The 25,943-nt window shown below is 50.6% G+C and overlaps 2 protein-coding genes across 3 annotated transcripts in view; one reads left to right on the top strand and one right to left on the bottom strand.

Annotated features, from left to right (window-relative positions):
• Positions 1–851: 851 nt before the first annotated feature.
• TKFC (triokinase and FMN cyclase) lies at positions 852–14,247 on the bottom strand. 2 transcript variants are annotated; one of them, XM_002821683.6, is made up of 18 exons: positions 14,110–14,247; positions 12,703–12,814; positions 9,301–9,490; positions 8,245–8,355; positions 7,986–8,167; positions 6,238–6,316; positions 5,839–5,928; positions 5,252–5,286; positions 5,089–5,173; positions 4,903–4,992; positions 4,289–4,405; positions 3,772–3,891; positions 3,474–3,611; positions 2,389–2,495; positions 2,190–2,293; positions 2,007–2,040; positions 1,806–1,895; positions 852–1,401 (listed from the first exon to the last, which is right to left on the bottom strand). In XM_002821683.6, the coding sequence occupies exons 2-18, from the start codon at positions 12,703–12,705 to the stop codon at positions 1,249–1,251; spliced, it is 1,728 nt and encodes a 575-aa protein (XP_002821729.2). In that variant the 5' UTR covers positions 12,706–12,814; positions 14,110–14,247; the 3' UTR covers positions 852–1,248. The 2 variants fall into 2 exon arrangements, with proteins under 2 accessions (XP_002821729.2, XP_054380251.1); XM_054524276.2 differs by having other exon boundaries at positions 13,783–14,199.
• A 108-nt stretch (positions 14,248–14,355) lies between these two features.
• The window catches only part of DDB1 (damage specific DNA binding protein 1), a 33,488-nt gene continuing 21,900 nt past the window's right edge, over positions 14,356–25,943 (top strand). Inside the window, 10 exon segments of the mRNA NM_001133141.1 lie at positions 14,356–14,531; positions 15,749–15,897; positions 17,362–17,478; positions 17,852–18,073; positions 20,541–20,655; positions 21,713–21,810; positions 23,286–23,444; positions 24,332–24,415; positions 25,014–25,130; positions 25,732–25,834. Coding sequence (NP_001126613.1) covers positions 14,471–14,531; positions 15,749–15,897; positions 17,362–17,478; positions 17,852–18,073; positions 20,541–20,655; positions 21,713–21,810; positions 23,286–23,444; positions 24,332–24,415; positions 25,014–25,130; positions 25,732–25,834 — 1,225 coding nt within the window. The 5' untranslated portion in view covers positions 14,356–14,470.

Genomic DNA, 25,943 nt, shown 5'->3' on the forward strand with positions numbered 1-25,943 from the left:
AGCTCATGTAGCTGGGTTAAAGCAGAACCAGATTTCAGATCATGTGTATGAGTCAACAGCCAGTGCCTTTAACCACTCCCTACCCTACGTGTGTGCCAGGCATGTGCTGTTTGTCTCCACATGCACAGAGTGCCCCTGCTCACCCTGGTGCCATCAGTGATTGCTCTAGAAAGAGACCTAGGGGCTGGCTTGGCTGCAGTTTCTTTCTTTTTCTTTTTTTTTTTTTTTGAGACAGGGTCTCGCTCTGTTGCCCAGGCTGGAGTATAGTGGCATAATCACAGCTCACTGCAGCCTCGACCTCCTGGGTCCAAGCCAGCCTCCCAACTCAGCCTCCCAAGAGGTTAGGACTACAGACACACACTACTATGCCTGGTTAATTTTATATTTTTTTGGTAGAAACAGGGTTTCATCATGTTGCCCAGGCTGGTCTTGAACTCCTGAGTGTAAGGGATCCGCCTGCCTTGGCCTCCCAAAGTGCTGGGATTCAGGTGTGAGCCACTGCGCCCAGCCTGGCTGCATTTTCTGATCTACAACTGAACCTTAGACTATGATGATTTCTTTTCCTTCTGGTGTCCCAAATGCCCATTCGACTCCCGAGGAGCCACTGAATTGTTAATTCAATGCTGAGAAAAGCCCCTCTACCATTCTTACATGCATCAAGTGTGTGTACTGGAAAGGGGATGGGTCGGGGGTCTCAGTGGAAGCAGCTCAGCTGAGGAGACACTGCCTTAGGGGCTCAGGTAATAAAGATCTGCCTGGTAGAAGATGGGTCATGATGCCTGCAGCCAGGGCTGTGGGCCCCCTTGTTTACATGCTTGGGAAAAGGTCCCTCAGAGGAGGCAGCGTCCTTCTTGCTTCCATGTATTATAGTTTATTAACTTTCTTTTTCACGTTCACTGGGTTAAGGTGCGGAAGGCATTTCACAGGGAGTCTTAAAACCAAATTAGGATTGCCAGGTAAAGGCTGCACAAGGAAAATGCCTTATCTCTGAAGCCCAGAGCTGGCAGGGGAGGGCATGACCCAGGGACTCCACCCTCCCGCAAAGGGAAAGGGCATGCTAGAGAGGCACGGGGACCCACTCCAGCTCGCTCTGGTGGAAGCTTGGTGGAGGATTTCCTGCTCAATTAGAGGGTGGGCCAACGGGGCCAGGCCGGGGGAAGGTGAGGGTTGGAAGGCAGAAGGAAGTGACAAAGGCCACCTCAGCACAGCAGTGAGAGGAGCTGAGGCCAAGGGAGGCAGTCACACACCCTAGCTCTGCAAGACCTCCAAGATGGCCCGGAGGATGGCAGCAGCTGCCACCGCCCCGGGGTCTGGCTGCTCCAGCCGTGCTGAGCTGATATAACTGGCTCTTCCGGCTCCAGCTTCCATATTCTTGGTGGCCTCGGCTGCAGCTTCCGCACTCTGGGGGATGGGGTGTGGGAGCAGGTTCAAGGGCAGGCCACCAGGCCTCCTCCTTCCTGCCATGGGCAGAACGTCTCTGCCGTGCAGCCTGGCCCTGCACGCTCTTGCCCTGGCTCTGCCAGCACCCTCTGCTCTGTCACCAAATGGAAAGTCGCCTCTCATCTACTTCCAGCAGGGAAAAGGGTCACCATTCACTGAGGCCCTGTCACATCCCAGGCAGGGTGCGGGGCTCTACATATTTCCTTAGCCACATAATCACCTTCTGAGATAGGTGCTCATCTCCATTGTACAGAGAAGGAAACTGCGGTCCAGGAAGGTTATTAACTTGCTCAGGGTCACATGGAGACAGGAGTCTGCTGGCTAGAAGCCTGTCTCCCTGGGTGGCTGGGCCCAGCCTCACTCACCTTGACTGCTTTGGTCAGGACTTGCAACAGATCGGCTCCTGGGCTCTTCCAGGCTTGGAGCTCCTGCCCTGCTGCCCACAGAGAATCCAGCTGGACAAGGTGAAGGAAAGGGGGCTGAGCACAGGTCCTGCAACCGAGGGTGCTCTTTAGACTTACAGGGCCAAAAGGAGAAAGGTCTGGGGCCACAGCCTGAGTACACACCATAGTCCTGTCCCCTGGGGCAGCCTTTCCATACCTGGCAGGGAAAAAGAATGAAAGAGTCTCACTATAGGGAACCAAGGGAATCACTCTGAGGGTGGGGCTAGGGCCTGGCAGGGGGCGGCAGATGTCACCAACCACCTCCCCCAGCCCACCCCTGGTCTGATGCACAGGGCTCCGGCTCACTTCTGCATGGCTTCCAGGCCGGCATCCATGGCAGCAGACCAGGCTGGGAGGCTGGTCTTCGCCTTGAGGGGCTGTGCAGCCGCAGTCAGGAACAGGCCGTAGAGCTGGGGAAGATAAGAACACTGAGCATGTGGTGCTGGCCTGCACCCCAGCCAGCCCAGCCACCTCCCTGTCAGCCCTTCAGCCCCCAGGCACCCACCGCCCCAGATGAGCCTCCCATCTTCTCCAGGAGCAGGACAGACAACTTGGAGAGCAGCTGGGCAGGGCTGGCAGGGGGTGGGCCCTCCTTCAGCCACTCCCGGATCGCTGCAGGCAGAAAGAGACGGGGAGGAATTCAGAGACCCTCCCTCTATCTGCCAGACTTCCAGCCAGCACCAATGAAGGCTGGAAAAGGCCGACAGGGAAGTGGAATGAAGGCTTCCCAAGATCCCTTTCCACATCCAGCGTGCAGTCTGGAGAGGGGCTGGGCTGCGTAACCGAAAGGAGCCCGGGGAGGTGAGGCCTGCCCTGAAGCCCTCCACTTGACACTCTGTACTCTGCTTCCTGGCTTGGTTTTTTTCTCTTTAGCCCTTTGTGCTAACATCCTGTGTGTTTTACTGATTTATCTGGTTGACTGTCTTCCACCCAGAACATAAGCCATGAGGGCAGTGATTTCTGTCTGCTCTGTTCACTACTGTATCCATAGTTGAGAGCAGTGCCTGCCCTACGGCAGGCACCAAATACCTTTTTCTCGAATGAATGATGCTGGACAGTTAAGAGCTTTTCACTGGTCTGGGTAAACTGAGAAAAATAAGGACAACAGAATAAGTTCGCCTTGAGTTGTAAGTTATTCACTGTGAAGGATTTCATTTAATTCTAAGATAACAACCTCATACATTTGTGGTGTTAAGACGGTCCCTGTTAGCCGGGTGTGGTGGCTCATGCCTGTAATCCCAGCACTTTGGGAGTCCAAGGCAAGCGGATGGCTTGAGGTCGGGAGTTAGAGACCAGCCTGGCCAACATGGCGAGATCCCGCCTCCACTAAAAACACAAAAATTAGCCAGGCGTGGTGGCGCATGCCTGTTATCTCAACTAGTCAGGAGGCTGAGGCAGGAAAATCACTTGAACCCGGGGGATGGAGGCTGCAGTGAGCCGAGATCATGCCATTGCACACTCCAGCCTAGCGACAGAGTGAGACTCCTTCTAAAAAAAAAAAAAAAAAAGGTCCCTGTCTTCAGGGAAACAAATGGAAGGGGGGCTAGGGTTTTGTGAATGACCTCACTTGGCAAAGTCCCTGGCACCAACCTCTGGCCGCACGGCTGTGGGTGGTGCCACAGTCGCCATCGCCAGCAGCCCGGTCCAGGGCATTTAGGTGTTCCTCCAGGCCCAGGAGGGTGCTGCACACCCGTTCCAGCACCAGCGCCATCCGCTTCGAGGCTGAGCCTAGAAAGGGAGGATGCTGAAGAACAGGCCCACCAGGCCCTTCTCACAACCACACTTGACTGGGGTGGGAGGTGTGGATGCCAGGGCCCCTACCCGCCCCACCGTATACTCCTGCATCCTTTGGGAAGCCTGCCCCTTCCCCAAAGGCAGGGGTTGGTACCTCCTGCAGCAGTGGAATCAGGGGCCTCCTGGGGCTGGGCAGGGGCTACCCGGCTCCGCTTCCGCCCAGTAATGGAGACTGCAGCCACATTAGGCCAGGCTGCTGCAGTGGTTTCAGCATCTAAGGGCAGCAAAATAACTCTTTCAGACATGGCTGTCCAGCCAGGAATTCAGCAGGGCTTGGACCCTCCCATCCTGGCCCTGGTGGCCTGGCTCTCTCAGCAGCCCTGGAAGAAGGGAGTCCAACTCAACAAGCATGGACTGAGTGCCTACTGTGTACAGGGGTATGGAGAGAGGGTCCCTGGGAAAGGGTCAGGCCTATCTGAGGAGGATCCTAATACCAACTCCTTCTAGTCCAGTGAGAGCTGGAGAAGGCTGGAGAAGCCCAGAAAGGGCCTTCTTCACAGGCTCCAGAGCCCTGATTGTCACAGTCAGCCCTGATGGGGTCTCCAAGTCTCCCTGGCTCCTTCCAGTTACAAGGAGCCCTGGCTTGGGTGACCCCAGGTTCCAAGTCTCACCTATCAGTTTCAGGAGAGGCTCATCCACCAGCAGGAGGGTGAGAGAAATGCCAGGCATCTCCAGTGCTGACATGAAGGTGCCCACCAGGGCACGGGCAATCTTCACCCCGCGGCCCTCTGCAATACCACAGTGTGGCAGTCCAAAAGGGAAAAATGGGCATCAGGGAAAGAAAACAACAGAAAAGCAAGGACCTTGGAAGCTGGGGCCCTGGGGTTGGGAGGGGGATGTCCTGATTTCCTCCCGGCAGGCATTCCTCAATAACCCCACAAATGACCATGTTCCCTGGACGTGTCCCCTACTTCAGGGAAGATGAGTAATTACAGGTCTCATTTACTCAGTTCGTGCCAGGTGCTGGGCGCTGTGTTGAGTGTCTTACATATGTTTAATCTCACTTAATCCTCACAACAACGGTATAAAGCAGGTACCATTATGATTACCCCCAATTTGCAGACAAGAAAACAAACAGAGGCTCAAGGTATCCAGCAATTGGGTGGCAGAGAGACGATTTAACTCAGGCTTATCTGACGCACAGTCCGTGTTCTCTGCCATCACAAGACCCTCCCTCAGCCCTTTCCAAAGGGCTGCAGGGTCCCCTTCCCAGTGCATGGCTCACCCAGGGAGCGGACGGCAGCGTCGGCTATGATGCCTAGTTCCAGGAATGACAGGCCACCCAGGTTGTTGACCATCATCACAACTGAGGAGCCTGTGGGTAGACATGACACCCCAGGTGAGACCCTCTGGGCGTCTCCTGCCCAGAGGTGTAGGAGGGGTTGGGAGACGCGGGCGAGAGGCTACCCACTGGGCTGCACAGGCACATGGGACGCGTTGGTGGTGTTTGTCATGTGGTCAAGCATGAGTTTCACAATCTCATCAGCGGTTGCCATCTGTCAGAGGGAGCCAGGAATGAGCTGCATCTGGGGGGCCTTGGCCTTAGGGCAGCCTGTGCCAGAGGGACCACCTACCTTTACCCGGCGCACACCAGCTTCCCCGTGGATCCCTGCGGATAGATGTGGTCACTGCCGACCCCCTCAAGGCCTGGGGATTTGCTCATCGTTTTTATCAAGGACTCACACAGTGCTGGACTCACACAGTAAGTGGGCGGGAGTGGGGGATGGAAATGGACAGAATAATGAAAAACATGATCTCTGTTCTCTGAGAGCTCGTGGCTTGGTGGTGGAGATAGCTTTAACTAGAGGTAGTTAAGGTGGAAGCACAGAGGAGGAAAGAAAGCTTTGCAGCCAGGTGATCTTTGAACAGCCCTTGAAAGAAGGGTGTATTCTGGCAGGGACAGGAGGACCTGGGAATGGTAGCCAAACGCTAGAAGGTAGGCAGTGCACAGAGCTAGCTCCACATGGCCAGAGCCGTGGGTATAGACGGCAAAGCAGGTAGAAATCAGGCAGGTTGGGCCAGGCTGGGCCTCAAATGCCCAGGTAAAAATACTAAGACCACCTGGGGAGAGGACCAGGTTGATGGCTCTAAGGGTATACAAGGTGGGCAAAGTCCAGGGCCAAGGGGCAGGCAGGGCTGGGATGGATGGCCACAAGCTTACCCAGGCCCAGCTCCACCTCGTCGGCTGAGAGCTCGAAGGTGGGTTTGGAACCAGGGACGCTGCAGGAGGATAAGCTCACCCCCAGGGTACCTATGAGAAACAAGGCATGAAGGGATGACTGTTCCATTCTTAGCACTGGGCGTCAGGAAGGGTGGCAGCAGCATCTCAGAGGCTGTGCCCACAGGTACCCTCTTCTCTGAGAAAGCCTGCCAGACTCTCCACCTCAGCCATGGTACCCAAGGCCACCAGTCCCCAGGAGCTCCCCCAGGGATACCTTCCCTAGACCCCTGGGGAACAACCTGGGGAACACTGCTAGGCAGCCAACAGGAACCTGCTCCTCGCCCCAGGGCTGTCCCAACCTTCCCCACTCTCCTCCCCAACTCCCAGGCCAGCACTCACCCATGGCCTTGGCGACCACGTTCACCTGCTTTGTGATCTCCTCCAGCCCCACACCTGCCTCAGCCAGAGCACCTGCCACCTGCAGCCACACAGAAGTAAAAGCCCCAGCGGGGAGGGTATCACTGTACCACGTGGGGTAGAAGACAGGCAGGGGATGAATTTCTTGTTGGGAAGGGGGAACCTCAGGATTTCCACACTCAACCTGACCCATCACATTTAGGGCAGAAGAGCAAACTCCCCTCATTCACAGTGTACCTGCCAGGAATCTTCAAGAATTCCAGTCTGTTGGAGTCAGAAGAGACTTTACAAATGGGGAAATGGACGCAGAGAGGGGAGGTGACTTGTCCAATGTCACACAGCCAGTGGGTGGCCAGTTTCCCAACTCTAGAGTTCCAGAGTTCTCTCTCCCATAGCCTTGCTATTTTGGGTCACTTTACCCATCTATCCATCCATCCATCCACCCAATTTTTACCAAGCATCTAGTATATGCTGAAAACGAAAAAAGGCGACTAAGTCACAGTCTCCACCTTCAAGAACTCACAGCCTGGGGAGAGGCTAGGGAAGCAGATACCCATATATTGAAAATTTATGTGAGGTGGTAATTACAATGATGGAGTCCACACTAGGAGAGGCTGCCAGCCAGCTCAGGGTAGTGAGGAGATAGAGATCAGGGAGAGCCTTCCAGGTGAGGAGACATCAGAGCTGGGCCTCTGCAGAATGGTAGGAGTTAGCCAGGCCAAAAGGAGGCTGGACAAGGAAAGAATTTTCCAGGCCACAGACACTGCATAAGCAAAGCCAGAGATGATCCACAGCCTGGCAGGTACAGGAGCTGGCGAGAATGGACCACAAGAGGAAGGCAGGGATGGCTGGGTGCGGTGGCTCATGCTTGCCATCCCAGCACTTTGGGAGGCCGAGGCGGGCAGATCATTTGAGGTCAGGAGTTCGAGGCCAGCCTGGCCAACATGGTGAAACCCCGTCTCTACTAAAAATACAAAAATTAGCTGGGCGTGGTGGCAGGTGCCTGTAATCCCAGCTACTTGGGAGGCTGAGGAAGGAGAATCGCTTAAACCTGGGCAGCGGAGATTGCAGTGAGCCAAGATCGCGCCACTGCATTCCAGCCTGGGCAACAGAGTGAGACTGTCTCAAAAAATAAATAAATAAATGAGTACAAAATAAATAAAAGAAAATAAAAAAAAAAGAGGAAGGCAGGGATGATGGGAGATGAAGGTGGGGAGTCAGGGAGCTGCGGTGAGGGCTTGTATTGATTCTAGGCACCCAAGAAGGCTTTCAGTGGATGAATAACCTAGTCAGATACACATTTTAAAAAGACACCTCTGGCAGTAGTGTGGAGAACGGATGAGCAAGGCCAGAAGGCAGGAAGCAGGGAGGGGAGCCCAGTGAGGAGGTGGCTGCAGCCATCAGGCATGAGCAGATGACCCTCGAACCAAGGCAAAGCAGGAGGGCGGGGTCTGAGGAGGATGTGTGTTATGTACATTTGGGAGTAGAAGCACCAGGACCGGGCAACTGATTGGGTGTGGAGAAGAGAAGGGGACGAGTCTGGGAAAATGCCTGTATCTGGGCTTAGGTAGCTGAGGGGATGGCGGGGCCTTCTGAGATCAGGGAACACTGAAGAAAAAGAAGAAGTAGCTTCTTGGGGAAGGGCTGGAAAGGTCCAGTTACCGGGTGCTGCCAGGCAAGGGAAGGCTGGAAAGGGCTGGCCAGTCTCCACGTCCCCGGTGGAAGCCCACCTTGTGTATAAGCACCGTGCCACACAGCCCCCGCCGGCCTGCCTTCTTCAGGACAGTGAAGGCGCTGTCGTCCCCAATCACCACCATCTCCACCGGGATGCCTTCAGCCCGGGCCTGCTCCCGGGCCAGGCCGAAGTTGAGCCGATCCCCAGTGTAGTTCTTCACGATGAGGAGCGTCCCCACTGCGAGAGCAGCCGGCAGGGCTTAGCGTGCTTACTGTGCCCTCCCTGCCGCAGCCCCTCCCGCATGCCAGCCTTACCTGTGCCGGCCTGGGCCACTGCCCTGATGGCTGCCAGGATGCTGCCCACTGCTGGGGAGGTGAACACGGCTCCCGCGATGACCCCAGTCAGCATCCCCTTCCCTATGAAACCTAGAGGTGGAAGGGGTGGAATGAGCATGCCAGGTGAGACTCGCACCTATAGTCACTGGGGCTTCCCACGCTCTGGGGGTCATGGTTTGGTGAGCCCTACTGTGTGCCTGGTGCTCAAAGATCCCCCAGGTCTTCACATGGCTGACTCCTTCTTAGGAGGCATCTTAGAGAGGCCTTCTGTGACCTTCCAGCCTGAAGCAGTCACCAGCTCCCTCCCCAGGGACTCACTGTTCCTTTGCCCCATTTTACTGTCTTTACTAATTCACTTAGCACCCTCTGCAATGATCTCATTTACTTTCGTGTTTACCTGGTTATTGTCTATCTCCCCTAAGTAGAATATAAGCTCCATGAGGGCAGGGACCTTGCCTGTCTGGTTCATTGTTGTATCCCTAGTGCCCAGTACAGTGCCAGGTACACAGTGGGCTCATGAGTGTTTGCCAAATGAATGGATTTTGCTGAAGGAAGACAGGAAGGGGACAAATGATGCGCATCCTAGTCCCTGCCCTCCAGCAGCCCTCAAGGAGAGTCTGCGTCCCTGGCTCCACACAGGAAACAAGCCAGGACAGTCCACGCGTGGGACACAGCAGGTGGGAATTCAGAAGCGGGGTGCTGCTCTAGGTTGGAAGAGTCAGGAAGCCTTCATGGAAGGAGGGTGGGTCTGCTGGGCCTGGAGGGTCCAGAAGATTCATGGAATCACCGACTCTCAGAGCTAGAAGGACTTGAAAGATTGTTTGGCCCAACGTCGTAGTTTTGTAGATGCAGAAACAGATTCAGAGAGGCCATGATGGGCCCCTGATCCCAGCCGGAGGGAATGGGAGGTGGGAAGTGGCCCCAGTTCCTGACTCTGGGCTAAGCTCCATCCTGCACTTCATGGCAGCACTAAGGATCCCCCAGGAGGCCCTGTCCACTCCACCAGTACCCCCTGCCCCACCCCAGGATACTTACCAGCATGGGCAGGCTCATGGCCAGAGCCCCCACCCGACAGCAGTGCCACCTGGCCCTTGAGGCTGTCCAGGTCAGAACGGAGGGCCACGCGGTGGCCCTCCAGGAGCTGCAGGTTGGGGTTGCAGGCCACCAGGCCAGCAAGAGCGTCATCAGCACAGCCAGCCACCGAGTTCACCAGCTTTTTGGAGGTCTGCAGGGGAGGAGTGAGAAGGAGGTTAGAGTGTGGTTAGTACAGATACCCCCATCCTGCCCAGCCACACTGCTGTGGTGTAGACTCCTCTCCCGCATCCACCTAGGAACTCCAGGAGCGCAGGACTTCCTTGAGTTGGGCGACATCTTAGGTGGGTATTTCTGTGAGTTTTCAATAATGTGTGACTTTCTATTCAGTACCTAATTTATGAAGTGTCTTGCACCATACCTTCAATTTATTCTGAAAAAATGGCTGCAATATAAAGAAAATGGGGGAGTGGTTGCCTGCAGTGTAAAATATTTTAATAAAACTGGGGCCCAACACCTTCTTCTGTCAAAGGGAAGAAAAGCCTCAGGCTGAGGCTCCTATGCTGGGGGAGGAGCTGAGCAGGTTCCACAGCCACCGCTGCTCCCTGGTGCTCCAGTGCAGGGCAAACATTTCCCCAGCCTCTTCGTATGCCAGGCCCAGCGCTAGACACTGTGTGTAGAGATAACAGCTCAGGTGCAGTGGCTCATGCCTGTAATCCCAGCACTTTGGGAGGCCGAGGCAGGCAGATCGCTTGAGTCCAAGACTTTGAGACCGGCCTGGGCAACATGATGAGACTCCATCTCTATAAAAAATATGAAAAATGATCCAGGCATGGTGGTGCATGCCTAGAGTCCCACTACTCGGAAGACTGAGGTGGGAGGATCACTTGAACCTGGGAGGTCATGGCTGCAGTAAGCTGTCATCGTGCCACTGCACTCCAGCCTGGGTGACAGAGTGAGACCCCATCTCGGAAATAAAAAAAGAGATAACAACGCTGTTCCTGCCCTCAGTGGAAACACAGCAGAGGTCACAGCCATGTGCGGTGGGCACTGCTACACGAGGAGCGCACGTGCACCATGGGAGCACAGAGGAGGGGCCGCAGCCTCCCGAGGGGCCTGGAGGTCTCTGGGAAGGATAAGCAGGACCGGGGTAGGCAAAAGGGGGCAGGAGGCATGGGAGGAGGGAAAAGGGAGGCTCTTCCAGCCAGAGGGAGAGCATAAGCCAAGGCCTGGATGAGTGAATAGTGTGGTGGTGCCAGGAAGCACGGGTGACCAGCAGGAAGGGGCGGGGAGGAGAGGACTGGCCACGGGCAGCCTCAGGAGGGGTTGTGGACAGGCTGGTGGAGGGTTACAGAGCAGTGCCGCCAGGCTTGGCTGAGTGGATACGGGGTGCAGACAGAAGTGAGTAGCGTGGGGGCCAGAATGGAGTGTGGTTTGAGCTCTGCTGTTACAGGGACTTGGGTTCAAATCCCACTTCTGCCTCTCATTAGCTGCAGGAACTCAGGGAAGATACATCATTGTCGGGAGCTAAAATTCTTCCTCTGTAAAATAGGGATTTACTAGAACAGAGTATATGCCCATGATATAGTGGAAACTCAATCAAAAGAAGCTACTCCCTTTTTCAAACAGGCTGTGAAAAGCCAGAGTCTGCTGAACAAGGGCTGCAGTCCCTGGCTTTGTCCTGAAGACAGAGTGAGACTGGGGCCCAACGTGGACTCAGAGGGCTGGGCTCCCACCGCCACCTGGTGGCCCGGTGGGAACCTGCAGCTGAGCCAGGTCCTGGCAAGGTGAACTTCCGGCTGTGGCTTCTTCCTGAGCTTGCTAGCACCAGCTCCTTTGTACAAAATTTGGCTCTGCTGCCTCCCTGCCAACCTGTCCTGCATCAGGCCAGGACCAGGGCTCAGCCACCTGCTTCAGAGTAGCCTAGGTCTGTAGTGAGCAAGAAGAACAATAAGATTGGTTCCATTTGCCGAGCAGAGACTAAGAGCCAGGCCCAGTTCTAAGTCTTTTTGAGCATGTCTCATTTAATCTTCCCAACAGGCCGGGTGCGGTTGCTCATGCCTATAATCCCAGCACTTTGGGAGGCCAAGGCAGGCGGATCACCTGAGGTTGGGAGTTTGAGAGTAGCCTGACCAACATGGAGAAACCCCGTTTCTACTAAAAATACAAAATTAGCTGGGCGTGGTGGCACATGCCTGTAATTCCAGCTACTCGGGAGGCTGAGGCAGAAGAATTGCTTGAACCTGGGAGGCGGAGGTTGTGGTGAGCTGAGATTGTGCCATTGCACTCCAGCCTGGGCAACAAGAGCAAAACTCCGTCTCAAAAAAAAAAAAAACCAAACTAAAACAAAACAAAACTTCCCAACAGCCCTACGGAGGAAAGATGAGCCCAGTGAGGAAACTGAGGCACAGTTAAACGATTTTGCCCATGGTCACACAGCCAGCAGGTGTCCAGGTCTGCCTGGCTCCAAAGCTGGTTCCCTTTTGGCCATATCATGCTGCTTTCTCGAGGGGCTGGAGGGAAGTGGAGGGTGACAGAGGTTGCCCTAGAAAGGACATGGGTTTGTGGCTCTCAGAGCCTACCAGGGACTGGAACATACAATGAAGTTGTGAGTTGGCCTCACTCCAAGCCCAGCCTCCAGCACCACTACCCTCCAAGAAAGTGGCCTGCTCCCCATCTTGATAATCTGTCTTTTACAGAGCCAGAAGAGGGTTTAGGGACCAGTGCTATCCCTGGTTTCAGTGGCCTGAAAGGATGGAAAAGGAAAGGAAGTCAGGTGAGGCCTCCAGGACTCTGCTTGATCAACACCACACAACCACTAGAGGTAGGCCTTAATTTGCCTTATAATGCAGATGAAGAAAAAGAGGCTCAGAGAGGTCTGCAAAAGGTCATGCAGCTGGTCAGTGGCAGGCTGAAATTTGAATCCAGATATGTTCAAGGCTTGTTTTGGTTCAAATCAGTGGGCCTGGAGCAAAGCCCAGGGACATGGCCAGCCTCCCACACTGTAGATCCCAGCTCCAGACCGGCCCACATAAGCCCCAAGGTTAGGAACGGTCACATGGTCATTCTTCACGATTCCTTCTGTGACCGCTACAGTGTCTATTACAGAGCAGCTAACTGTTACTGTTTTACTCTGAATGCAAGACCCAGATAAGGGGCAGAGTGGCTCTGAAGGGACTCAAGAGGCTGCAGCCCCAGGCCTGGCTGGGACCAGCGGCCTCCAGGAAACGAAGGAAAGCAGGGATCAGACCCTGGGAGAGAGGATGACCCTCTCTCTTCACCCGTGAGCCTCAGGAGGCAATAGCATCTCTCAGTCAAGGTGTAAGGAGCCTTAGCTTGCCCAAGGCTGGGATCCTGCTTTGAGACCATGCTGCCATTCCCCTGCCCCGGCCCTGTATGACTCACCATGGTAGGAAGGCTCTGAAACAGGCTGAGTTCACACCGTTGCACTGAGCTGCTGGCGGATGGACAATCCTGTGCTACCTGGGTCTGAGTACAGTGGAGGCAGCAGCAGCACCTGCAGGAGTGGGTAACGATACAAGCTGCGGAAGGCACTCGCAGCCGACTGGCACAATCACGCCTTCAGCACCCTAGTAATTAGGGAGCTGCCCCAGACTTTGGTCCAAGTCCAAACTCTAGTACATGGGCTACGGATGGAGAAGTGTGGGGCTGACCAAGGTTCACGCCTGCACTTCGCTGCCAGAAGACAGATCAATCCATGTCAAGCACAGGTCTGCCTTTGTGCCCAGGAACAGCACCCACTTCATCACTAAAGGACAGTGATCCTCAGAATAACTATCTTTTACACGGGCATCACATGCAGCGAAAAAGTTAACAAAGCTCTTCACACGCTTGCCCTCACTGGCCTTGGCACCAAAAGGGAAGGGAATGGGGGGAGCTAGCCAGGTGTGTGACCCATTTTACTTCTGGGAAACAGACTCAGAGAGCTCTAGGGACTTGTCCAAGGTAATACAGGTAAGAGCCAGAATCTAAACCAATGTTTAGTTTTTCTACAAAGAGTGTGTTTTTACTACTGATAATTCAGTGCCTCCAAAGTCAGGCAGAGTCTCTGCTATGGGAAAGGCAAGATGTAAACCACGATGACTTTCTAGCTTTCCTCAGTTCAGCCTGGTTCAGCAGCGTGTTGGCCTCTGTGTGGGTGCACAATAGGAAGAATCAACATAGCTCTGCCTAAGCCTACTTGGGGTTGGGGGGAGGGTCTTAGGTAAAACAATTCCTCCCTAAGCCTCAGCTTTCTCATCTGTAAAATGGAGGTTGGCTCCTCTCTGGCATTCTGAGAGTGTGCCAAGCCACGTGGTTCTCCTCTTGTTCCCGGGGAGCCTGTTTGATGTGGGGTACCCTGGAGGCTGCAGGGCTGACTGCTCTCCTGGCTCATTAAGGTTCCCTACGGAGAAATATTGGTTTTGTGTTTGAGGTTCGAATTTGTAGAGCAACAGGGGCACTAATAACGTTGGGCAAGCAGACCGGTGGGCCCTTCGAAGTTCGAAGAATCAACACGCTAAAGGGAGGAGGTGAGCAGGTGGTCGTTCGAAAGTCAGGCGAGGGCACCAGCTGGATCTGGAGGAACTGAGACAGTGAAAGGAAAGCAGGCAAGGTTCTAGTCTGGGATGTGCACGAATCGCGGTCGTCTTCCTTCCCTCTCTAGGCCTCCGCAGTCCTTTCCGTTCCTAAAGGAGGAACAGCCCGAGGGCTCCTGGAGCAACGGAAGGAGGAGGACTGGATGCGGGGAAGGGCAAAGGGCGCGGAACGGGGTGGGGAGTCTGCGGGCGAGCTCCGAGGACACTGGCGCACCTCCCCCGCCGGCTCACGACCGCATCCACCACCTCCGAAGGCGCCGCGACTTCCCGGGGACCCCCAAGCGTGCACTCTCATCCGGGTCCTGCGGGCGCTGGCGGAAAGAGGCGAGGCGGCGCCTCCGGGGGCGGGGCCTCCTTCGGTTGGCGGCCTCGGGCTTCGGGAGTCCTCCAAGAGGCCAGGTGAGGCCGTCCCGTGATGCCCCGCGCCCCGGCCGCTCTGGCCTGCAACGTGTCTCTGGGGCGGAGGCAGCGGCAGTGGAGTTCGCTGCGCGCTGTTGGGGGCCACCTGTCTTTTCGCTTGTGTCCCTCTCTCTAGTGTCGCGCTCGAGTCCCGACGGGCCGCTCCAAGCCTCGACATGTCGTACAACTACGTGGTAACGGCCCAGAAGCCCACCGCCGTGAACGGCTGCGTTACCGGTAAGGCTGCCGGGGCCGGAGACCCCGGCGAGTGAGGGAGTTGGGGGGAGCCGCGGCCTAGGGAGGCCCGCGGCCCCGGGGGCGGCCGGGCAGGAGTGGGCCCGGCGAATGGAAGGCGCTGGCGGCCGAGGAACCTCCTCCACCACCGCGACCTCGAAAGAGTCGTCCCAGTACGCGCTTTTTGGGGGTTGGAAGCCGCTCTCGAGGGTCCCCTTTCGTCCTGGGGAGGTCACTCGGCCTCGAGAATAGGGCGGGCCCAGTGAGACAGAGGAGTGTGAGTTGGTTTTGCGGTGTCGTTTGGGCCCGGAGATTGGCCTTCTGTGGCCGGGAAAAGGGGAGGTGGTAATGACGACTTTGGGGTCAAGATTTTCCTGTGGGGAAGTCTGGGGGGCCCAGGAGGTGGAGGGATGTGAGGAGTGCCCGCATTATCCCACAGAGGTAGAGGAGCCCTCTTCAGGCTAACCCCTTTGCCTGGGGCTGTTGTTTACATGAGGGCCCTGCTGGAGAAGAGGGTTTGGTTTGCCTGGCCCAGTGCTGGGTTTGCCTTGTTGACGATGCGCTTGGATTGTTAAGGACACCGATGTCCAGAACCCGGGAAGAGTCATCTTAACCCACATTCTCAGCTGAATATGCAGACCCCAAGCTTGCATGTTTATATACACCCTAATCACGATTCCAAAACAAAACTGTTGTTCAGAGTTGGAGGTAGCTGAGTGTGGATGGGGGTATTGGTAGACTGCCAGGAGGGCAGGGGGTGTGGACAAAACAGTGTTTTCATAAAGCTCTGGGACTTTTCTTCATTTGACTTGGTCTGTCAGATAAAAGTTTTGTGAGACTTTAGATGAAGACTGGAAGAAGTGAACACTTTCTCCGGCATTCTCAATTAGAGCCTGCCCCTGTAACTGTAATAGAGTAAAATTTGAGGGGCAAGAGCCATGAGAAGGGATTATGCAGTCATTGTCAGTTGGAGGACACGACGGCTCTTAGGTCCAGTCCAGTTTTCTTAGTCTGATTAGGGAAGTAGCTTTGTTGAATGCATGAACTGAGACTCTTTGAGGGGCCGGATTTGGCAAGAAGGGGAGTAGCTGGAGGGAGTTGGAGAAGTATGTGAAGTAAATGGGAATTCTGGAGGTATTTAGACATAAGTGATAGGATTATTTTGAAGGGATGGGAGGCCCTTCCCCTGAGTTCAAAAGTTAGAGGGTCTGTTCTTTCAGGACACTTTACTTCAGCCGAAGACTTAAACCTGTTGATTGCCAAAAACACGAGATTAGAGATCTATGTGGTCACCGCCGAGGGGCTTCGGCCCGTCAAAGAGGTGGGCATGTACGGGAAGATTGCCGTCATGGAGCTTTTCAGGCCCAAGGTAAGTGTTGCAGTTGGGACAAGCAGTGGAGGGAGAACTGTTGGTCGTAGGTTGTTTTATGTTATTTTTGTTTATTTATTTATTTTCTTTAAGACGGGAGTCTCGCAGTGTTGCCCAGGATGTCTTGAACTCCTGAGCTCAAGCAATCCCTCCACTTCAGCCTCTGGAATAGAGTAGCTGAGGGATTGTAGGCATGCCACCGTGCCTGGGCTGTGTTACGTTGTTTTGCGAATTCTTGGGATGGGTGGAATATGCCTTAGGAGAAAAACTCCTCTTTTTTCTGTCTTTGGATGGCAAATTTCAGTATGTACTCTTGACCAAGCTTTCTAGAAGTAAAAGGAGAGATTCATTAGGGAAACATTTATGAAGTTGATTTCTTTAGAAGGGAGAAATTAAAGCAGTTTGTTTCAGAGGATAGGCTACAGAGTGGGGCAGTCCTGGCTTCGTTCCTTGTTAATTCTGACTTTAGGTGTCTCTTAAGGCACCTTTCAGATCAAGTCCCCTGGGTTGTTAAGGTGAAATGATTCAGTAACATAGGGCCTATCATATAGCAAGCATTTACAGTTGTGTTAACAATTACCAGGCCGGGCATGGTGGCTCACGCCTGTAACCCCAGCACTTTGGGAGGCCAAGGTGGGTGGATCACCTGAGGTCAGGAGTTCGAGACCAGCCTGGCCAACATGGTGAAACCCCATCTCTACTAAAAATACAAAAGTTAGCCGGGTGTGGTGGCACGTGCCTGTAATCCCAGCTACTTAGCAGGCTGAGGCACAGGAATTGCTTGAACCCAGGAGGCGGAGGTTGCAGTGAGTGGAGATGGCGCCCATTGCACAGTGACAGAGCGAGACTCCGTCTCCAAAAAAAAAAAACCACCAAACAAAAAAAAAAACAATTACTATCAGTATTTTCATTATTTTAGCACAAATGTTTTCATCCAAATCACCACCACATTGCTTTATGTTGTCTTAACTGAATCTGGCAAGAAAGCAGTGGGTTCAAAATTTTAATTATAACCCTTTGAACAAAACAGTAATTTTTTGGAGTCTGTGTTAAATAAGTAGGTCTTTGTTGATCCATTTTAGCTTCCGTTGTTATTCTCACATTTTTTTTTCTCTTCAAATACTTGGGGAGGAGTGGAGGAGGCATTACATTCATCTTTCAGAATTTGAATGGGATGATTGAGATTAGCTTGAGATTGCAATAGATGAAGACTTTGTATGTAGAACAGAGAGATGGAGAATCATGAAAGTGAGAACTAGATGTTTACCAGCTTCAGTTCTGGCTTTTTGTACATGCCCTTAGGGTGTATGTGTACCTAGTGTGGGTTACAAGCTCACCATGTATTTTCTCTTTAGGGAGAGAAGAATTTGGAAAATTCTTAAAGAATTTGGTGTGCTTAAAGACTGGACAGGTTGTTCCTGTTTTAAAAAGAACCTCTTTTGATAGCATAATATTGGTTTCCAGGGGGAGAGCAAGGACCTGCTGTTTATCTTGACAGCGAAGTACAATGCCTGCATCCTGGAGTATAAGCAGAGTGGCGAGAGCATTGACATCATTACGCGAGCCCATGGCAATGTCCAGGTGAGGTGACTGCTTTAGGCCAACAAAAGTTTTCTAAGTAGGGCTGTCATGATTCATGGAAAAAATTAAAGTGCTGGGGGCAGCTCTCTATTCGATCAGAGAAATAAGGAGAAGACACTATGGGTTTGAGCTTTTTGGAGAAAGGACTCCTGTAGTTCACTCAAGGCCCAAGGGACAGGGTAATAATTCATTGAGATTCAGTGTTTCACGAAAAAGGCATGCACTGACGTTGGGACTCCAACTATTTGACCTATCAAATAGATGCATTAGTTTTACTACCTCTCCTAAAATTTTTCTGTGCAAGTGGTGCCCAGTGTCCTCTGCTGCTCTGTGGATGTTGAGGTTCTTCCCTAATCCCAGTTTTGTTTCTCAGGACCGCATTGGCCGCCCCTCAGAGACCGGCATTATTGGCATCATTGACCCTGAGTGCCGGATGATTGGCCTGCGTCTCTATGATGGCCTTTTCAAGGTTATTCCACTAGATCGCGATAATAAAGAACTCAAGGCCTTCAACATCCGCCTGGAGGAGCTGCATGTCATTGATGTCAAGTTCCTATATGGTTGCCAAGCACCTACTATTTGCTTTGTCTACCAGGTACTGGATCAGGAAGAGAGAGGGAGAAACTGTGAGGTTGATGTGATAGGAGTTGTTTTTGCTAACTGGCATGTCTGGGTTTGGTAGGGTAGAGAGAAGTGTTTAATGTGTTTGTCCTGAAATGTTTTGAACAACACAATTAATATGGGTCAGACTTCCGTTGCTTCTTGAGTGCAGTAGTACTTATTGTGGAGGCAGCAAGCTCTCGGGCTTGTAGCAGGTTTTAATCCTGAGATTATACTCTGGTTGTTGGGCCTTGGGAGATTTCATAGGATGACCCAGTTTATACTTTGATTCTCTTACTGGAGTGCTAGGGGATTATTAAAACTTAGCTGTCAGGAAATTATCTAGATCTTGCGTTTATATTAAGCAAAGAGAAATTGTCTTGGTGATGCCTTATATGTGTTTTTTAAGAAGAGGTTTACATTTTGTCCAGTAATCACTTACTGGTGACTTGCTGGCTTATTTTAATTTAATTTAATTTTTTTTTTGAGACAGAGTCTCACTCTGTTGCCCAGGCCGGAGTGCGATGGCCTGATCTTGGCTCACTGCAACCTCCGCCTCCTGGGTTCAAGCGAGTCTCCTGCCTCAGCCTCCTGAGTAGCTGGAATTACAGGTGCGCGCCACCACGCCCAGCTAATTTTTGTATTTTTAGTAGAGACGCGGTTTCACCATGTTGGCCAGAATGGTCTCGAACTCATGACCTCGTGATCCGCCCGCCTCGGCCTCCCAAAGTGCTGAGATTTCAGACGTGAGCCACCGTGCCCGGCAGCTTACTGGCTGTTAACTTCTATTTTAGTCTGTGCCTAAAACTGTAGCAGAGCTGATCCTGGGCAGCTGTTCTCTGGTCCAGATCTGTTAAGCGGGGGTGGGGTGGTAGAGCACCAGACTAACATGCCAGTATCTTGCTAAAATCTCAGCCCTTTAACAAAGGGCCATGCAGCGTAAGATCATTTCATTTGCATGTGGCTGAATAAGTGATGGAAGGAAATGATAGTCCAGTTCCACATAGAGTGTGGGCACATAAACAGTTTGATAGCCTTGTTATGTATTGGAGGTGCTGATATATTTTTGTATATTTCTTAGTGTGACTGTAGTTCGGAGGCTATTGGAATAAGACCCAATTGAATAAGGTTGAAACCAGGAGATTTTGTTTGATCTAAGTATGAGTTAAAATAAAAACTTAGAATTTCTCTCTGTTCTTTAGTTTTGTAATATTAGGTCATTAAAACTTTGATGTTGTTGATTATTCAAGGCTGGTTGTTCTAAGCTTCAGGGCTGCCAATTGTGATCAGATCTTAATTTCTGCATGTGTGTCTCAGAGGCCCAAATCCACACTTGAACTTTTTGTGAAGTTGTGTCATAACCCTACTCATTGATGGGAAAATGTTTTCATCAGCCAAAAATTACTATCTTCTGTTTTATGCCAAAAATTCAGTTTGACAAATATTTAGGTACTTAATGCTATGTGAAAGGTATTCATGCTTCAGGAGCTGTAACAGTGACTAAGATGTGATCCCTGCCCTGAAACACATTGCTGAATTCCTTCCATAACTTCTTTGTTGAAACCATCTTCCGCTGGCTGAGTGTAGCTTTCTTCCGGTCCCTGCTTTTTAGCATCTTAAAGGTGACCTTGGCAGTCCCAGGACTGACATGAGTCATAATTTAGAAAAAGGAGGGGAAGATGATGTTGACAGTGGCAGGACTGAAAGTTTTGACCCTTTAGCGGAGCAATCAATTGTGTTCTCTCTACCATTATTCCATCAGAATGGTTTTAAGAATTGTATCAATTTTAAAAAAATCTCATAGGCGTAGCTTATCAATGTGTGTTTCACTTAGCTATTTTGTAAGTTTCTTGAGGCTGAGGAACACACACAGGCACACACACCGTATCTCTTTTTTTTTTTTTTTTTTCCTGAGATGGAGTCTTGCTCGGTCGCCCAGGCTGGAGCTCAGCCTTCGCTTCCTGGGTCAAGTGATTCTCCTGCCTCAGCCTCCCAAGTAGCTGGGACTGTAGGCATGTGCCACCATGCTGGCTAATTTTTGTATTTTTAGCAGGGACGGGGTTTTGCCGTGTTGGCCAGGTTGGTCTTGAATTCCTGACCTTGGGTGATCTGCCCACCTCAGCCTTCCAAAGTTCTGGGATTACAGGTGTGAGCCACCGTGCCTGGCACACAGTATCTCTTATAGTACCTAGTGCAGTGTGACAAGTTCATTTTTCTAATACTTTAAACCTTTCTTGGTTGGTTGAATTTTTAAGAATGGTAGATCTCAGATGCTGCAGTCTACCTAGGAATTAATCCCAGGCTCAGCTGGTGATTGTCAGTATACTGATGGATAAGGGTGGGAGGGCTGACATGATAGGACTGTCAGATGCTGGGTGGTGGTGGCTTGTCCCTTACAGCACCTCTCTCTAGCCCAAGGCTCACCCTTCCTAAGGGCTAACCATTTCACCTTTCCCCCCCAGGACCCTCAGGGGCGGCACGTAAAAACTTATGAGGTGTCTCTCCGAGAAAAGGAATTCAATAAGGGCCCTTGGAAACAGGAAAATGTCGAAGCTGAAGCTTCCATGGTGATCGCAGGTTGGTTGGGGGTTTAGGAAATGTGCCTCCACCTGGATCTAGGCTATTTCCCTGTTCTTGTTCCCTCCCTCACCTTCTCTGCCCTTTGTTTTGGCGCTCAGTATTATTGAAGGTGTGCATTGTTTACCACTCCTTTATGTCTTCTTTCTCTAAATTGTGCTTTGTTTTTTTCTGTCTTTGAGATTTTCTGTTTTTCACTTCTCCCCCCAAAAGTATAACTTGTCTTTTACTTGGGTGGAGGGATTGACTATAAAACATTGAGATTGATTTTCACAGTGGCATATGGAAATGAGTCTCATTATTTTATTGCTGGGCATAACATTTAAAACTGAAAGGAAGCCAGGATCTATAGTCCCAGCTACTCAAGAGGCTGAGGTTTACTTGAGCCTAGGAGTTTGAGTTCAGCCTGGGCAGCATAATGAGACCCCATCTCTTTAAAAAAAAAACAACAGAAAACTGAAAGGGAGCAATAGAGCTTATCTGATTTCTTTACCTCATAGATGAGGAAACAGGGCCAGAGGGACCTGCCCATGCCTGTCCATGATTGACAAAGTCTGGGCTAGAATCCAGGCCTCTTCACTCCTTGTCCTAAGTCTGCCCCTACATTATGTTTGTCTCACTCAGTAGGGAAGTTTTAAAACAATTAGAAAATTGGCTCTTCTCAATGGTAGCCCTGATAATGGGGGGAAGTTAAGCTAAGGAACAAGAGTGGAAACCAGGAAAAAAAAGTAAAAGCTTTTACTTGGAAAGGATTAGAAGTTGAGAAGAAAAATGGGGGAGAATGCACGGGGAAGAACACGGAGAAGACTCCCCACCCATAGGAATAGTCGAACACCAGAAGAATGGCAGTAAAAATACCACCAGGATTAGATAATGGCCAGTCAACAAATTCTAAGAGTCTCGTAAAGGCTATCATGTTCCCTGGGCTTTGATGTCCTTTTTAAAATAATGATGATCTTAAGGTTTGCCTTGGGGCTAACTAGACCTGTACTCTTGCCAGTCCTGGTATGGCAGACCCAGAGTGCTGAGCATTCTAATTTTGCTGTCTTTCCTGCAGTCCCAGAGCCCTTTGGGGGGGCCATCATCATTGGACAGGAGTCAATCACCTATCACAATGGTGACAAATACCTGGCTATTGCCCCTCCTATCATCAAGGTGAGCGCAGTCCTACCTTTTTTTCCTTTCATCTTTTCTTTCCTTGTCCTCACCTTGCTCCTCCCTTTCTCTCATTTGTCACAAGGAGATTCACAGATGCCTGTTACACAATTTACTATGTATATAAGATATTGCGTTGGCCATTGGGAATACAGAGAGAGATTAGCCTGGATTTGCTTACAGAGAACTTGCTTGCTAACTTAGATAAATGATAATCAAAATAGGCTTCCCCTTTTCATTGACTGGGGCAACTTTTTTTGTCAAAGAGACAGGGTCTTACTCTGTCGCTCAGGCTGGAGAGCTAGAATGCAGTGGCATGATCCTAGCTCACTGTAGCCTTGAACTCCTGGGCTCAAGTGATCCTCCTGTCTCAGCCTCCCGAGTAGCTAGGATTACAGATGAACTACCACATGGGGCAACTTTAAGAAGGGAAAATTTTGGCAGTTTCTCTCTTTTTTTTTTTTTTGAGACGGAGTTTTGCTCTTGTTGCCCAGGCTGGAGTGCAATGGTACGATCTCAGCTCACTGCAACCTCCGCCTCCCAGGTTCAAGCGATTCTCCTGCCTCAGCCTCCTTAGTAGCTGGGATTACAGGCATGTGCCATCACGCCCGGCTAATTTTGTATTTTTAGTAGAGATGGGGTTTCTCCATGTTGGTCAGGCTGGGCTTGAACTCCCGACCTCAGGTGATCCATCCACCTCGGCCTCCCAAAGTACCGGGATTACAGGCATGAGCCACTGTGCCCGGCCGTAATTTTGGCAATTTCTGTTGCATATAATGTTTTCAGGGCTCAAGTCATATAAAGTAATATATTGATAAATTACAAAGGCTAAAAAAGTCAAAAATTTCAAGGACTTGGAATATCAAGTTGTAAAAATTAAGCCTTAAAAGTTTCATTTTACTTTCTTTTTGGAAAAAAGAACAAAATCTAGCTGGCTACAGTGGCAAGTGCCTGTAGTCCTAGCCACTTGGGAGGTTGGCTTGAGTCCAGGAGTTTAAGGCTGCAGTGCACTGTGATCATGCCTGTGAATAGCCACCGTACTTTAGCCTGGGTGACATAGAAAGACCCTTTCTTTAAAAAAAAGAACAAAATCTGTGGTAGCATTGCCACAGTGGTAGGGGGTAATTAGTGGTATTAAGAACAAATAACAACATTTGTAGTAGCATGCATCGTTCAGTAGATTTTGGCAGCAGCTTCCTAGTCTGTGTATTTCTATTTTCTGCAGAATGACAACGTATCAGTAAACATGTAAGATATATTGATGGAGCTCCTCAGAAAATTATCTTCAAAATAAAAAAGCTTCCCATTTTCTATTAATGGGGAATAGGTTCTATCCTCATTTTCATGTAATGTTATCTGAGCGATTTGTCTGCTGGTAAAATGGCTGGGTTTGGTAAAGGGAGTGGTCCAGTAGGGTTTGTTTTCTGGTGTAGAAGATGCTGAATCTCTAATGACTGTTTCCTTCCCATTGGCAGCAAAGCACGATTGTGTGCCACAATCGAGTGGACCCTAATGGCTCAAGATACCTGCTGGGAGACATGGAAGGCCGGCTCTTCATGCTGCTTTTGGAGAAGGAGGAACAGATGGATGGCACCGTCACTCTCAAGGATCTCCGTGTAGAACTCCTTGGAGAGGTAGAACTTGTTCTCCCTGTTCCTCTACAATGTTCTGTTAGGTTCCTGAAGACACCAAATATGTGGTCCCACACCTCAACTCTGGGAATTATGTTACTTAACACCTAACAACAAACTGTTGTTCCTGCTGTGGAAGTTGACTATTGAATGAGTTAGGTATTGGAGCATCTCACAGGATCCTGTGATAATCTACCCAAGCAGCCTGTGAGAAAAGGAAAAGAAAGGGAAACAGAAAAGGATATAACCTGGAATTAAAGAACAATCTAGCTGGTTTCGGTGGCTCACACCTGTGATCCCAGCACTTTGGGAGACCGAGTCAGGCAGATTGTGTGAGCCCCAGGAGTTCGAGATTAGCCTGGGCAATATGGCAAAACCCCACCTCTACAAAAAGTACAAAAATTAGGTGGGTATGGTGGTGTGTGCCTGTAGTCCCAGCTACTCGGGAGGCTGAGGTGGGAGGATCACCTTAGCCTGGGGAGGTCGAGGTTGCAGTCAGTGAGCCGTGATGGTACCACTGCACTCCAGCCTGGGTGACAGTGAGACCCTGTCTCAAAAAAAGAAAAAAAAAAAAGATTATTGCTGATTTCAGTTCTGGGAGGAGGTTCCCAAAAAGTTTAATATTAATACTTAGGCAGTATCTTTTGGAGCAGGAATATGCAAGACAAATTATAGATTTTTCTGATTGTAGGGATGCAATAGATGAAGAATCAAGAACTTCAGAGATTTAGAAACATTTGCTTAGTGTGACCTGGGAATTTGAAACAGAACTGTTCTGAATTAACGGCTGCAGTTGGGAGTTTTCTCAGCAGATGTCTGAGATGTGGGTAGTATCTGGATCCCACGTAGAGTCCATTCTCATTTCTTTCACGTTGCTGACTTTCTTCCAGACCTCTATTGCTGAGTGCTTGACATACCTTGATAATGGTGTTGTGTTTGTCGGGTCTCGCTTGGGTGACTCCCAGCTTGTGAAGGTGAGAAGACACTTGTTTCTGGTTTCTTTTTTGCTGTCCTCACTGTTTCTTCATCAAATTTCTCCTATGTTTGGTGCCTCTCAGAATCTCTCTATTTTATCCACATCCCTACTATCCAGCTTTCTACTTGGTTAATTTAACATCCTACCCCTGACTAGCTCTTTGTCTTTGTGGTTCATTCAGCAAATTTGCCAGGCAAGGTGCTAGGTGCTGTGGATACATTGATGAGCAAGACCCGGCTCCTACCTTCAAATAGGTCATAGTTTAATGTAATGGACTTCTTCTAGAATATGAAAACTTCGGACCTTCTCTGCAGAAAAATGCATGCAAACATTTTACATTAATTTTCAAACATTCACTACTTCTCTGAAATCCATCCTTGGACTCTAGGTCAGCAATCCTTGGCTGATTAATGGGTCACCTGTGGGACAACCATATTATTTTGTTAACAGTCCCCTTCTGGAATCATCCCTTGGAACACGAGAATGGCAGATCTAGAAACTAGTTATCGAGAGTTTCTTTTTGACAATAACCATCTCTTTTGGGTGGGTCTGTTAGGGTGTTCTAGGACTAACATAACATTGTTCTTTCTTCTTAGCTCAACGTTGACAGTAATGAACAAGGCTCCTATGTAGTGGCCATGGAAACCTTTACCAACTTAGGACCCATTGTGGATATGTGCGTGGTGGACCTGGAGAGGCAGGGGCAGGGGCAGGTAAGGGCCATTCTGAAAGTGGATAGTTGGTATATACCCACTCAAACTGTGTCGTCCTAGCTATGCTTATCTAGAATGGGGAGGGTGCACTGAAAATACTTTTAAGAGCCCCCTTGTGAATCCCAGTGATATAAGGATGATAACTACTGTTTATTGAGTGCCTATCTTGGTCTGCCAGGCACTTTATATACATTATCTCTAATTACACAAGTACCCTAGATAGGGATATTTGGCCATCTCAGAAGTGAGGAAAATTAGAGCTGAGAAAGATTAAGTAACTTTTTCCAAAGTCACCTAACTTAATAAGTGGCGGGTGTATCTAACAGATCCTGTGCTCATTCTAGTAAACTAGGTCCCAGGGATCTAAGCAAGCTTGCTAGGAGCAGTGGTAGAAGCTTTTTGCTTCCTGGACTAGGATGTCCCGTCTGCTCCGTAAATTTGAAAGACTTTGGAAATCAACCTCTGCCAAGTCTGCGTCCTCAAACCTAGCCCCACAATAAAGGTTCTTGGATTTAGGTATACCGTGTTTACTTTCTGGGCATCAGTATGACTGACCCAGTATCTTGAGGAGGTTCTTTAGAAACGTTTTCTCTGCTTGCAGCTGGTCACTTGCTCTGGGGCTTTCAAGGAAGGTTCCTTGCGGATCATCCGGAATGGAATTGGAATCCACGAGCATGCCAGCATTGACTTACCAGGCATCAAAGGTAGCTTTTTTGGTGGACACAGGATGCAGATCTAGGATGCAGATCTTACATGAGGGACTTTGGCCTTGTTACATGTTGTGAAGGCGTTTTGGTGGGAGCCAGAGAAAAG

Source organism: Pongo abelii, chromosome 9 (assembly GCF_028885655.2).
Source record: "Pongo abelii isolate AG06213 chromosome 9, NHGRI_mPonAbe1-v2.0_pri, whole genome shotgun sequence".
Lineage (NCBI taxonomy): Eukaryota > Metazoa > Chordata > Mammalia > Primates > Hominidae > Pongo > Pongo abelii.

What these genes read in the sequence shown, in the direction of transcription:
- TKFC (XM_002821683.6), bottom strand. An exon ending in GCCTCTCCTGAAACTGATAG is followed by an intron (nt 3,892 to 4,288) that starts GTGAGACTTGGA and finishes TGCTGCCCTTAG; the next exon opens with ATGCTGAAACCACTGCAGCA. An exon ending in TGGGAGGCTCATCTGGGGCG is followed by an intron (nt 2,294 to 2,388) that starts GTGGGTGCCTGG and finishes TATCTTCCCCAG; the next exon opens with CTCTACGGCCTGTTCCTGAC.